The sequence below is a fragment of the Pseudochaenichthys georgianus genome, unplaced genomic scaffold (genome assembly GCF_902827115.2).
Source record: "Pseudochaenichthys georgianus unplaced genomic scaffold, fPseGeo1.2 scaffold_669_arrow_ctg1, whole genome shotgun sequence".
NCBI classification, from domain to species: domain Eukaryota; kingdom Metazoa; phylum Chordata; class Actinopteri; order Perciformes; family Channichthyidae; genus Pseudochaenichthys; species Pseudochaenichthys georgianus.
In genome coordinates, this window is record NW_027263223.1 from 31,863 (window position 1) to 46,500 (window position 14,638).

Consider the following 14,638-nt stretch of genomic DNA (forward strand, 5'->3'; position numbering starts at 1 on the left):
AATCTCTCTCACACACACACACACACACACACACACACACACACACACACACACACACACACACACACACACACACACACACACACACACACACACACACACACACACACACACACACACACACAGTAATCTGTATCCACGCTAACGAGCTAACGAGTTTAACGAGCTCTGACCTTCTTCTTCTCTTCCTGCAGCAGCGCCACCACCAGGACGTTTCATAAATTATGAAAGACTTTAGTTGCTCAGGAGTTTTTAATTCAGATTTTATATTTTTCAGATATTTTAAAAACATTTTCATGATATAAACCTTCTGCCAAAAACGTCAGAAAAACGTTATTTAAATGTCAATAAGGTGCCTCGCGTTTAAATAAAACAGCTTGAGATACATATTATTATATTATTGATCATTTATCAGAAACTCTTTCAATAGCAGCGTTTATTCACGAGCCTCAGATTTAATACAAAATAAAACGGTTTGTTCGTCGTCAGACGTCGTCAGGAGTTCTGCTGAAAACACAGAAATAAAGGTTTCAACATTTTGAATAAAACTGATATTTTAAAATATATTTCAGGCTTTTGTAGGAAAAGAAATAAATCTTGAGGATTCAAATAGAAAAGTATATAAATAAAATACTGAACTTAACTGAATATTGAACATTTCTAAATTACAAGAAAACATGGGTATTGAAATGTTTAACTCGTTTACGATTAAAAAGTAAATAAAAATACCAGACGCTTCAAATACTGTCTCATTGTGCTGCATTTCATAGATATTTGGTGAAATTAAAGTTGTAACTTTATCAGATAAACAAACAATTATAAATTAAAACATTGCGAGAAAGAATTCAGAAAAATAAAGATTCTCGTTAACTTTAGTTAATTTTACCCACAATGCCCGGCCCACTCGTTAATAGTGTCTCTCACCAGCAGAGCTCGTCCTCGAGTCTCGATCGGCAGCAGGAAGTTCCCCAGAGCGCAGATCACACAGGTCACTGCAAACGGGCTGAGAGCCAGAACCACCGACTGGGACATCAGCACCTGAAGCACACACAGAGAAAACCCCTGAAATGCACCTGTACAACTGTATCAGAGGACCCTGAACACACCTGACTCTATCAGAGGACCCTGAACACACCTGACTCTATCAGAGGACCCTGAACACACCTGACTCTATAAGAGGACCCTGAACTCACCTGACTCTATAAGAGGACCCTGAACTCACCTGACTCTATCAGAGGACCCTGAACTCACCTGACTCTATCAGAGGACCCTGAACTCACCTGACTATCAGAGGACCCTGAACTCACCTGACTCTATGAGAGGACCCTGAACTCACCTGACTCTATGAGAGGACCCTGAACTCACCTGACTCTATGAGAGGACCCTGAACTCACCTGACTCTATCAGAGGACCCTGAACTCACCTGACTCTATCAGAGGACCCTGAACTCACCTGACTCTATGAGAGGACCCTGAACTCACCTGACTCTATCAGAGGACCCTGAACTCACCTGACTCTATAAGAGGACCCTGAACTCACCTGACTCTATGAGGACCCTGAACTCACCTGACTCTATCAGAGGACCCTGAACTCACCTGACTCTATCAGAGGACCCTGAACTCACCTGACTCTATGAGAGGACCCTGAACTCACCTGACTCTATCAGAGGACCCTGAACTCACCTGACTCTATGAGAGGACCCTGAACTCACCTGACTCTATGAGAGGACCCTGAACTCACCTGACTCTATCAGAGGACCCTGAACTCACCTGACTCTATGAGAGGACCCTGAACTCACCTGACTCTCTGAGAGGACCCTGAACTCACCTGACTCTATCAGAGGACCCTGAACTCACCTGACTCTATAAGAGGACCCTGAACTCACCTGACTCTATCAGAGGACCCTGAACTCACCTGACTCTATCAGAGGACCCTGAACTCACCTGACTCTATAAGAGGACCCTGAACTCACCTGACTCTATCAGAGGACCCTGAACTCACCTGACTCTATCAGAGGACCCTGAACTCACCTGACTCTATAAGAGGACCCTGAACTCACCTGACTCTATAAGAGGACCCTGAACTCACCTGACTCTATGAGAGGACCCTGAACTCACCTGACTCTATCAGAGGACCCTGAACTCACCTGACTCTATAAGAGGACCCTGAACTCACCTGACTCTATGAGGACCCTGAACTCACCTGACTCTATCAGAGGACCCTGAACTCACCTGACTCTATGAGGGGACCCTGAACTCACCTGACTCTATCAGAGGACCCTGAACTCACCTGACTCTATCAGAGGACCCTGAACTCACCTGACTCTATGAGAGGACCCTGAACTCACCTGACTCTATAAGAGGACCCTGAACTCACCTGACTCTATCACAGGACCCTGAACTCACCTGACTCTATAAGAGGACCCTGAACTCACCTGACTCTATGAGAGGACCCTGAACTCACCTGACTCTATGAGAGGACCCTGAACTCACCTGACTCTATCAGAGGACCCTGAACTCACCTGACTCTATCAGAGGACCCTGAACTCACCTGACTCTATAAGAGGATCCTGAACTCACCTGACTCTATAAGAGGACCCTGAACTCACCTGACTCTATCAGAGGAACCTGAACACACCTGACTCTATAAGAGGACCCTGAACTCACCTGACTCTATCAGAGGACCCTGAACTCACCTGACTCTATCAGGGGACCCTGAACTCACCTGACTCTATCAGAGGACCCTGAACTCACCTGACTCTATAAGAGGACCCTGAACTCACCTGACTCTATGAGGGACCCTGAACTCACCTGACTCTATAAGAGGACCCTGAACTCACCTGACTCTATAAGAGGACCCTGAACTCACCTGACTCTATCAGAGGACCCTGAACTCACCTGACTCTATGAGAGGACCCTGAACTCACCTGACTCTATCAGAGGACCCTGAACTCACCTGACTCTATAAGAGGACCCTGAACTCACCTGACTCTATAAGAGGACCCTGAACTCACCTGACTCTATCAGAGGACCCTGAACTCACCTGACTCTATCAGAGGACCCTGAACTCACCTGACTCTATCAGAGGAGCCTGAACTCACCTGACTCTATCAGAGGACCCTGAACTCACCTGACTCTATGAGAGGACCCTGAACTCACCTGACTATCAGAGGACCCTGAACTCACCTGACTCTCTGAGGGACCCTGAACTCACCTGACTCTATCAGAGGACCCTGAACTCACCTGACTCTATAAGAGGACCCTGAACTCACCTGACTCTATGAGAGGACCCTGAACTCACCTGACTCTATCAGAGGACCCTGAACTCACCTGACTCTCTGAGGGACCCTGAACTCACCTGACTCTATCAGAGGACCCTGAACTCACCTGACTCTATCAGAGGACCCTGAACTCACCTGACTCTATCAGAGGACCCTGAACTCACCTGACTCTATAAGAGGACCCTGAACTCACCTGACTCTATAAGAGGACCCTGAACTCACCTGACTCTATCAGAGGACCCTGAACTCACCTGACTCTCAGAGGGACCCTGAACTCACCTGACTCTCAGAGGGACCCTGAACTCACCTGACTCTCAGAGGGACCCTGAACTCACCTGACTCTCAGAGGGACCCTGAACTCACCTGAGCGATGAAGGGGGCGATCATCCCTCCGATGCGGCTGAAGCTCGTGCAGAAGCCCATCCCCAGAGAGCGAGCCACCGTGGGATAGACCTGAGAGACGTCGTGATGTTTATCATGTATTATATATATATGTATATTGAAATGAATGATCCAGTAGATCCTGACGTACCTCCGCCGTGTAGATATAAACCACGTTAAAGTTCATGGAGACCAGCGCGCGCAGCAGGAACAGCAGAACCGTGAAGCCAAACCTGCGGAGGAACAGAACCAGATCAGTACCAGATCAGAACCAGATCAGATCCAGATCAGAACCAGATCAGAACAGATCAGAACCAGATCAGAACCAGATCAGATCAGAACCAGATCAGAACCAGATCAGAACAGAACCAGAGGTCCTCAAACAGATCAGAGGTAATAATAATAATAATAATAATAATAATAATAATAATAATGGGTTCCATTTATAAAGCACTTCATATTTGAATTCAAATCCCGAAGTGCTCCAAGTAGTGAGCATGAACAGTATAAATAAACACAACACGGTAGAATTAATAAAAAAGCAATACAAAAATAAAAAATAAATAAAAGGGTGATAAAAATGTCTAGGCAAAGGCTCCTTTGAAGAGATGGGTTTTGAGGCCTTTTTTAAAAGCCTCCACGGTCTGTGGTGCTCTCATGTGGTCGGGGAGAGCGTTCCACAGGCTGGGAGCAGCCGAGCAGAAGGCCCGGTCTCCCAGAGCACGGAGCTTAGTCCTGGGGGGTTTGAGGAAATTGGAGTTGCTGGAACGGGTGGTCCGCAAGGAGGTATGGGGGGTGAGGAGTTCCTTGAGGTAGGGAGGGGCAGTTCCATGGACACAGGTCCTCTTGAACAGATCAGAGGTCCTCATAAACAGATCAGAGGTCCTCAAACAGATCAGAGGTCCTCATAAACAGATCAGAGGTCTTCAAACAGATCAGAGGTCCTCATAAACAGATCAGAGGTCCTCATGAACAGATCAGAGGTCCTCATAAACAGATCAGAGGTCCTCATAAACAGATCAGAGGTCCTCAAACAGATCAGAGGTCCTCATAAACAGATCAGAGGTCCTCATAAACAGATCAGAGGTCCTCATAAACAGATCAGAGGTCCTCATAAACAGATCAGAGGTCCTCATGAACAGATTAGAGGTCCTCATAAACAGATCAGAGGTCCTCATAAACAGATCAGAGGTCCTCAAACAGATCAGAGGTCCTCATAAACAGATCAGAGGTCCTCATAAACAGATCAGAGGTCCTCATAAACAGATCAGAGGTCCTCAAACAGATCAGAGGTCCTCATAAACAGATCAGAAGTCCTCAAACAGATCAGAGGTCCTCATAAACAGATCAGAGGTCCTCATAAACAGATCAGAAGTCCTCAAACAGATCAGAGGTCCTCATAAACAGATCAGAGGTCCTCATAAACAGATCAGAGGTCCTCATGAACAGATTAGAGGTCCTCATGAACAGATCCGAGGTCCTCATAAATAGATCAGAGGTCCTCATAAACAGATCAGAGGTCCTCATGAATAGATTAGAGGTCCTCATGAACAGATCAGAGGTCCTCATAAACAGATCAGAGGTCCTCATAAACAGATCAGAGGTCCTCATAAACGGATGAATGGTCCTCAGAGTTACTCACATGGAGGAGCAGATGTTGAGCAACATGAACAACATGGCCGCCACCAGCTGCAGCATGGTCATACTCAACTTCCGTCCAAAAATGTTCAGCAGACAGATGTTTACAGGAACAACTGAGAGGAAGAAGGACACGTTATAAAGAAAGTACGTCACCACCGCTAAGCTAAAGGCGGCTAATGTTGGGCTATAAAGGAACTACAGCACGGTCACACGACTTCACGTCACCACCGCTAAGCTAAAGGCGGCTAATGTTGAGCTATAAAGGAACTACAGCACGGTCACATGACTTCACGTCACCACCGCTAAGCTAAAGGCGGCTAATGTTGAGCTATAAAGGAACTACAGCACGGTCACACGACTTCACGTCACCACCGCTAAGCTAAAGGCGGCTAATGTTGAGCTTTAAAGGAACTACAGCACGGTCACATGACTTCACTTCACCACCGCTAAGCTAAAGGCGGCTAATGTTGAGCTATAAAGGAGCTACAGCACGGTCACATGACTTCACGTCACCACCGCTAAGCTAAAGGCGGCTAATGTTGAGCTATAGAGGAACTACAGCACGGTCACATGACTTCACGTCACCACCGCTAAGCTAAAGGCGGCTAATGTTGAGCTATAAAGGAGCTACAGCACGGTCACATGACTTCACGTCACCACCGCTAAGCTAAAGGCGGCTAATGTTGAGCTATAGAGGAACTACAGCACGGTCACATGACTTCACGTCACCACCGCTAAGCTAAAGGCGGCTAATGTTGAGCTATAGAGGAACTACAGCACGGTCACATGACTTCACGTCACCACCGCTAAGCTAAAGGCGGCTAATGTTGAGCTATAAAGGAGCTACAGCACGGTCACATGATTTCACGTCACCACCGCTAAGCTAAAGGAGGCTAATGTTGGGCTATTAAGGAACTACAGCACGGTCACATGACTTCACGTCACCACCGCTAAGCTAAAGGCGGCTAATCTTGGGCTATAAAGGAACTACAGCACGGTCACATGACTTCACGTCACCACCGCTAAGCTAAAGGCGGCTAATGTTGGGCTATAAAGGAACTACAGCACGGTCACATGACTTCACGTCACCACCGCTAAGCTAAAGGCGGCTAATCTTGGGCTATAAAGGAACTACAGCACGGTCACATGACTTCACGTCACCACCGCTAAGCTAAGGGCGGCTAATGTTGAGCTATAAAGGAACTACAGCACGGTCACATGACTTCACGTAGACCCTTGTCAGCACAGGATGTGGTCTTACGGGCGACCTCCCCCAGGCAGCTGATGAGCAGCGTCTGGTAGTCGTTGTTCTTGAATGGGATGCAGAAACAGAGTCCGTCGGGGTGCGTGTGTTTGACGAGGTGTTCAGGGTCCGGGTCCGTCACACACAGCAGGTTCTTCTCCAGCAGCTCCGAGCTGCTCAGCACCGAGCCGTAGTATATAAAGGACGCCACGAACCTGAAGGCACCACAGAGAAGTATTAATATTCAGTATATGTTAAAGTACTCACCATGAGTACCACAGCAGCAGAGAGGCATTAATACTCAGTATATGTTAAAGTACTCACCATGAGTACCACAGCAGCAGAGAGGTATTAATACTCAGTAGATGTTAAAGTACTCACCATGAGTACCACAGTAGCAGAGAGGTATTAATACTCAGTATATGTTAAAGTACTCACCATGAGTACCACAGCAGCAGAGAGGCATTAATACTCAGTATATGTTAAAGTACTCACCATGAGTACCACAGCAGCAGAGAGGTATTAATACTCAGTATATGTTAAAGTACTCACCATGAGTACCACAGTAGCAGAGAGGTATTAATACTCAGTATATATAAGAACTCACCATGAGTACCACAGTAGCAGAGAGGTATTAATACTCAGTGTATGTTAAAGTACTCACCATGAGTACCACAGCAGCAGAGAGGTATTAATACTCAGTAGATGTTAAAGTACTCACCATGAGTACCACAGCAGCAGAGAGGTATTAATACTCAGTATATGTTAAAGTACTCACCATGAGTACCACAGCAGCAGAGAGGTATTAATATTCAGTATATGTTAAAGTACTCACCATGAGTACCACAGCAGCAGAGAGGTATTAATACTCAGTATATGTTAAAGTACTCACCATGAGTACCACAGCAGCAGAGAGGTATTAATATTCAGTATATGTTAAAGTACTCACCATGAGTACCACAGCAGCAGAGAGGTATTAATACTCAGTATATGTTAAAGTACTCACCATGAGTACCACAGCAGCAGAGAGGTATTAATATTCAGTATATGTTAAAGTACTCACCATGAGTACCACAGCAGCAGAGAGGTATTAATACTCAGTATATGTTAAAGTACTCACCATGAGTACCACAGCAGCAGGGTCGTCCTCCTGAAGGCGGGGCTTAGCAGAATCCTCCAGCTGCCTCGCTCTTTCTGAAACACATAAAACATATTTATCTGAATGATTGATTGTGTAGTTGAATGATTGATTGTGTAGTTGAATGATTGATTGTGTATCTGAATGATTGATTGTATATCTGAATGATTGATTGTGTATCTGAATGATTGATTGTGTAGTTGAATGATTGATTGTGTAGTTGAATGATTGATTGTGTAGTTGAATGATTGATTGTGTATCTGAATGATTGATTGTGTAGTTGAATGATTGATTGTGTAGTTGAATGATTAATTGTGTATCTGAATGATTGATTGTGTAGTTGAATGATTGATTGTGTAGTTGAATGATTGATTGTGTATCTGAATGATTGATTGTGTAGTTGAATGATTGATTGTGTAGTTGAATGATTGATTGTGTATCTGAATGATTGATTGTATAGTTGAATGATTGATTGTGTATCTGAATGATTGATTGTGTAGTTGAATGATTGATTGTGTAGTTGAATGATTGATTGTGTATCTGAATGATTGATTGTGTAGTTGAATGATTGATTGTGTAGTTGAATGATTGATTGTGTATCTGAATGATTGATTGTGTAGTTGAATGATTGATTGTGTATCTGAATGATTGATTGTGTAGTTGAATGATTGATTGTGTAGTTGAATGATTGATTGTGTAGTTGAATGATTGATTGTGTATCTGAATGATTGATTGTGTATCTGAATTATTGATTGTGTAGCTGAATGATTGATTGTGTATCTGAATGATTGATTGTGTAGTTGAATGATTGATTGTGTAGTTGAATGATTGATTGTTTAGCTGAATGATTGATTGTGTAGTTGAATGATTGATTGTGTAGTTGAATGATTGATTGTGTATCTGAATGATTGATTGTGTAGTTGAATGATTGATTGTGTAGTTGAATGATTGATTGTGTAGTTGAATGATTGATTGTGTATCTGAATGATTGATTGTGTAGTTGAATGATTGATTGTGTATCTGAATGATTGATTGTGTATCTGAATGATTGATTGTGTAGTTGAATGATTGATTGTGTAGTTGAATGATTGATTGTGTAGTTGAATGATTGATTGTGTAGTTGAATGATTGATTGTGTATCTGAATGATTGATTGTGTAGTTGAATGATTGATTGTGTAGTTGAATGATTGATTGTGTAGTTGAATGATTGATTGTGTAGTTGAATGATTGATTGTGTAGTTGAATGATTGATTGTGTAGTTGAATGATTGATGGTGTATCTTAATGATTGATTGTGTAGTTGAATGATTGATTGTGTAGTTGAATGATTGATTGTGTAGTTGAATGATTGATTGTGTATCTGAATTATTGATTGTGTATCTGAATGATTGATTGTGTATCTGAATGATTGATTGTGTATCTGAATGATTGATTGTGTAGTTGAATGATTGATTGTGTAGTTGAATGATTGATTGTGTAGTTGAATGATTGATTGTGTAGTTGAATGATTGATTGTGTATCTGAATGATTGATTGTGTAGTTGAATGATTGATTGTGTAGTTGAATGATTGATTGTGTAGTTGAATGATTGATTGTGTAGTTGAATGATTGATTGTGTATCTTAATGATTGATTGTGTAGTTGAATGATTGATTGTGTAGTTGAATGATTGATTGTGTAGTTGAATGATTGATTGTGTATCTGAATGATTGGTTGTGTAGTTGAATGATTGATTGTGTAGTTGAATGATTGATTGTGTATCTGAATGATTGATTGTGTAGTTGAATGATTGATTGTGTAGTTGAATGATTGATTGTGTATCTGAATGATTGGTTGTGTAGTTGAATGATTGATTGTGTAGTTGAATGATTGATTGTGTAGTTGAATGATTGATTGTGTAGTTGAATGATTGATTGTGTATCTGAATGATTGGTTGTGTAGTTGAATGATTGATTGTGTAGTTGAATGATTGATTGTGTATCTGAATGATTGATTGTGTAGTTGAATGATTGATTGTGTAGTTGAATGATTGATTGTTTAGCTGAATGATTGATTGTGTAGTTGAATGATTGATTGTGTAGTTGAATGATTGATTGTGTATCTGAATGATTGATTGTGTAGTTGAATGATTGATTGTGTAGTTGAATGATTGATTGTGTAGTTGAATGATTGATTGTGTAGTTGAATGATTGATTGTGTATCTGAATGATTGATTGTGTAGTTGAATGATTGATTGTGTAGTTGAATGATTGATTGTGTAGTTGAATGATTGATTGTGTAGTTGAATGATTGATTGTGTATCTTAATGATTGATTGTGTAGTTGAATGATTGATTGTGTAGTTGAATGATTGATTGTGTAGTTGAATGATTGATTGTGTATCTGAATGATTGGTTGTGTAGTTGAATGATTGATTGTGTAGTTGAATGATTGATTGTGTATCTGAATGATTGATTGTGTAGTTGAATGATTGATTGTGTAGTTGAATGATTGATTGTGTATCTGAATGATTGGTTGTGTAGTTGAATGATTGGTTGTGTAGTTGAATGATTGATTGTGTATCTGAATGATTGATTGTGTAGTTGAATGATTGATTGTGTAGTTGAATGATTGATTGTGTATCTGAATGATTGGTTGTGTAGTTGAATGATTGATTGTGTAGTTGAATGATTGATTGTGTAGTTGAATGATTGATTGTAACATCTACGTAACATTGCAGAGATCAGGCATATCTTGCCTCAAAACGATGCAGAGAAACTAGTCCATGCATTTGTTACTTCTAGGCTGGATTATTGTAACTCTTTATCATCAGGGAGTACCAAGAAGTCAGTCAAGTCGCTTCAGCTGATTCAAAATGCTGCAGCTCGTGTACTAACCAGAGTTAGGAGAAGGGACCACGTGACTCCTGTTCTGGCTGCCTTACACTGGCTCCCTATAGAACACAGGATAGCATTTAAAGTTCTTCTTCTCGCCTACAAAGCCCTTAATGGGCAGGCGCCATCTTACCTTAAAGAACTCATTATACCCTGCTGGCCTACTAGGGCATTGCGTTCCAAGAATGCAGGGTTGTTGGTTGTTCCTAGAGTCTCTAAAAGTACAATGGGAGCCAGAGCCTTTTCTTATCAAGCTCCACATTTGTGGAATCAGCTTCCAGTTTGTGTTCGGGCGGCAGACACCCTATCCGTTTCTAAGAGTGCGCTGAAGACCTTCCTTTTTGATAAAGCTTATAGTTAGGGCTGATTAGATTCAGCCCCTAGTTTTGCTGATATAGGCTTAGTTTGTCGGGGGACATCTTGCTTCTTCCTTCTCTCTGTCTGTACCCGTGTCCTCTCATGGGGACATCTTACTTCTTCCTTCTCTCTGTCTATACCTGTGTCCTCTCATGGGGACATCTTACTTCTTCCTTCTCTCTGTCTGTACCCGTGTCCTCTCATGGGGACATCTTACTTCTTCCTTCTCTCTGTCTGTACCTGTGTCCTCTCATGGGGACATCTTCCTTCTTCCTTCTCTCTGTCTGTACCTGTGTCCTCTCATGTTCCCATTAACCCAGCTTCCCCAAATGTCTTTCTTTTGGCGTCTATATACGCCGGGATCCGGAGTCATGGATGATCCTGCGGTCCTGTGTCCTGGATCGCGAGCCCTGGATCTTGAGTCGTGGCTGTGGTCCTGGATCATCGGTCCTGGATGGATATCCTCGTGGATTCATCTTCCTATTATACACACATGCATTTCCAAACACCTGGACTACCTATGTTGCAAATGTATTATCTTTTCAATTTACACACGGCATCTATTGCAGTCTGTCCGTCCTGGAGAGGATCCTCCTCTGCTGCTCTCCTGAGGTTTCTCCATGTTCCCTTTAAACTGGGTTTTCTCTGGAAGTTTTTCCTTGTACGATGTGAGGGTCTAAGGACAGAGGGTCTGAGGACAGAGGGTCTGAGGACAGAGGGTCTGAGGACAGAGGGTCTGAGGACAGAGGGTGCCGTATTGTCATACTGATATTCTGTACACACTGTGAAGACCACTGAGACAAATGTAACATTTGTGATATTGGGCTATAAATAAACATTGATTGATTGATTGATTGATTGATTGATTGATTGTGTAGTTGAATGATTGATTGTGTAGTTGAATGCTTGATTGTGTAGTTGAATGATTGATTGTGTAGTTGAATGATTGATTGTGTAGTTGAATGATTGATTGTGTAGTTGAATGATTGATTGTGTATCTGAATGATTGATTGTGTAGTTGAATGATTGATTGTGTATCTGAATGATTGATTGTGTAGTTGAATGATTGATTGTGTATCTGAATGATTGATTGTGTAGTTGAATGATTGATTGTGTATCTTAATGATTGATTGTGTAGTTGAATGATTGATTGTGTATCTGAATGATTGATTGTGTATCTGAATGATTGATTGTGTAGTTGAATGATTGATTGTGTATCTGAATGTTTGATTGTGTAGTTGAATGATTGATTGTGTAGTTGAATGATTGATTGTGTATCTGAATGATTGATTGTGTAGTTGAATGATTGATTGTGTATCTGAATGATTGATTGTGTAGTTGAATGATTGATTGTGTAGTTGAATGATTGATTGTGTAGTTGAATGATTGATTGTGTAGTTGAATGATTGATTGTGTATCTGAATGATTGATTGTGTAGTTGAATGATTGATTGTGTATCTGAATGTTTGATTGTGTAGTTGAATGATTGATTGTGTAGTTGAATGATTGATTGTGTATCTGAATGATTGATTGTGTAGTTGAATGATTGATTGTGTATCTTAATGATTGATTGTGTAGTTGAATGATTGATTGTGTAGTTGAATGATTGATTGTGTATCTGAATGATTGATTGTGTATCTGAATGATTGATTGTGTAGTTGAATGATTGATTGTGTATCTTAATGATTGATTGTGTAGTTGAATGATTGATTGTGTATCTGAATGTTTGATTGTGTAGTTGAATGATTGATTGTGTAGTTGAATGATTGATTGTGTATCTGAATGATTGATTGTGTAGTTGAATGATTGATTGTGTATCTGAATGATTGATTGTGTAGTTGAATGATTGATTGTGTAGTTGAATGATTGATTGTGTAGTTGAATGATTGATTGTGTAGTTGAATGATTGATTGTGTAGTTGAATGATTGATTGTGTAGTTGAATGATTGATTGTGTATCTGAATGATTGATTGTGTAGTTGAATGATTGATTGTGTAGTTGAATGATTGATTGTGTAGTTGAATGATTGATGGTGTATCTTAATGATTGATTGTGTAGTTGAATGATTGATTGTGTAGTTGAATGATTGATTGTGTATCTGAATTATTGATTGTGTATCTGAATGATTGATTGTGTATCTGAATGATTGATTGTGTATCTGAATGATTGATTGTGTAGTTGAATGATTGATTGTGTAGTTGAATGATTGATTGTGTAGTTGAATGATTGATTGTGTATCTGAATGATTGATTGTGTAGTTGAATGATTGATTGTGTAGTTGAATGATTGATTGTGTAGTTGAATGATTGATTGTGTAGTTGAATGATTGATTGTGTAGTTGAATGATTGATTGTGTATCTTAATGATTGATTGTGTAGTTGAATGATTGATTGTGTAGTTGAATGATTGATTGTGTAGTTGAATGATTGATTGTGTATCTGAATGATTGGTTGTGTAGTTGAATGATTGATTGTGTAGTTGAATGATTGATTGTGTATCTGAATGATTGATTGTGTAGTTGAATGATTGATTGTGTAGTTGAATGATTGATTGTGTATCTGAATGATTGGTTGTGTAGTTGAATGATTGATTGTGTAGTTGAATGATTGATTGTGTAGTTGAATGATTGATTGTGTAGTTGAATGATTGATTGTGTATCTGAATGATTGGTTGTGTAGTTGAATGATTGATTGTGTAGTTGAATGATTGATTGTGTATCTGAATGATTGATTGTGTAGTTGAATGATTGATTGTGTAGTTGAATGATTGATTGTTTAGCTGAATGATTGATTGTGTAGTTGAATGATTGATTGTGTAGTTGAATGATTGATTGTGTATCTGAATGATTGATTGTGTAGTTGAATGATTGATTGTGTAGTTGAATGATTGATTGTGTAGTTGAATGATTGATTGTGTAGTTGAATGATTGATTGTGTATCTGAATGATTGATTGTGTAGTTGAATGATTGATTGTGTAGTTGAATGATTGATTGTGTAGTTGAATGATTGATTGTGTAGTTGAATGATTGATTGTGTATCTTAATGATTGATTGTGTAGTTGAATGATTGATTGTGTAGTTGAATGATTGATTGTGTAGTTGAATGATTGATTGTGTATCTGAATGATTGATTGTGTAGTTGAATGATTGATTGTGTAGTTGAATGATTGATTGTGTATCTGAATGATTGATTGTGTAGTTGAATGATTGATTGTGTAGTTGAATGATTGATTGTGTATCTGAATGATTGGTTGTGTAGTTGAATGATTGGTTGTGTAGTTGAATGATTGATTGTGTATCTGAATGATTGATTGTGTAGTTGAATGATTGATTGTGTAGTTGAATGATTGATTGTGTATCTGAATGATTGGTTGTGTAGTTGAATGATTGATTGTGTAGTTGAATGATTGATTGTGTAGTTGAATGATTGATTGTAACATCTACGTAACATTGCAGAGATCAGGCATATCTTGCCTCAAAACGATGCAGAGAAACTAGTCCATGCATTTGTTACTTCTAGGCTGGATTATTGTAACTCTTTATCATCAGGGAGTACCAAGAAGTCAGTCAAGTGGCTTCAGCTGATTCAAAATGCTGCAGCTCGTGTACTAACCAGAGTTAGGAGAAGGGACCACATGACTCCTGTTCTGGCTGCCTTACACTGGCTCCCTATAGAACACAGGATAGCATTTAAAGTTCTTCTTCTCGCCTACAAAGCCCTTAATGGG

At 40.5% G+C, this 14,638-nt stretch overlaps 1 protein-coding gene across 2 annotated transcripts in view; it reads right to left on the bottom strand.

Annotated features, from left to right (window-relative positions):
• Window positions 1-233: 233 nt before the first annotated feature.
• The window catches only part of svopl (SVOP-like), a 31,647-nt gene continuing 17,242 nt past the window's right edge, over window positions 234-14,638 (bottom strand). The window contains exons 10-16 of one of the 2 annotated variants that reach the window (XM_034079630.1): window positions 7,666-7,739; window positions 6,564-6,760; window positions 5,304-5,415; window positions 3,813-3,894; window positions 3,644-3,733; window positions 925-1,038; window positions 234-504 (exon numbers count right to left, since the gene is read on the bottom strand). In XM_034079630.1, coding sequence (XP_033935521.1) covers window positions 496-504; window positions 925-1,038; window positions 3,644-3,733; window positions 3,813-3,894; window positions 5,304-5,415; window positions 6,564-6,760; window positions 7,666-7,739 — 678 coding nt within the window. In that variant the 3' untranslated portion in view covers window positions 234-495. Of the gene's footprint in view, window positions 508-924; window positions 1,039-3,643; window positions 3,734-3,812; window positions 3,895-5,303; window positions 5,416-6,563; window positions 6,761-7,665; window positions 7,740-14,638 lie in introns of both variants that reach the window. The other variant, XM_034079628.1, reaches the window with a different exon arrangement.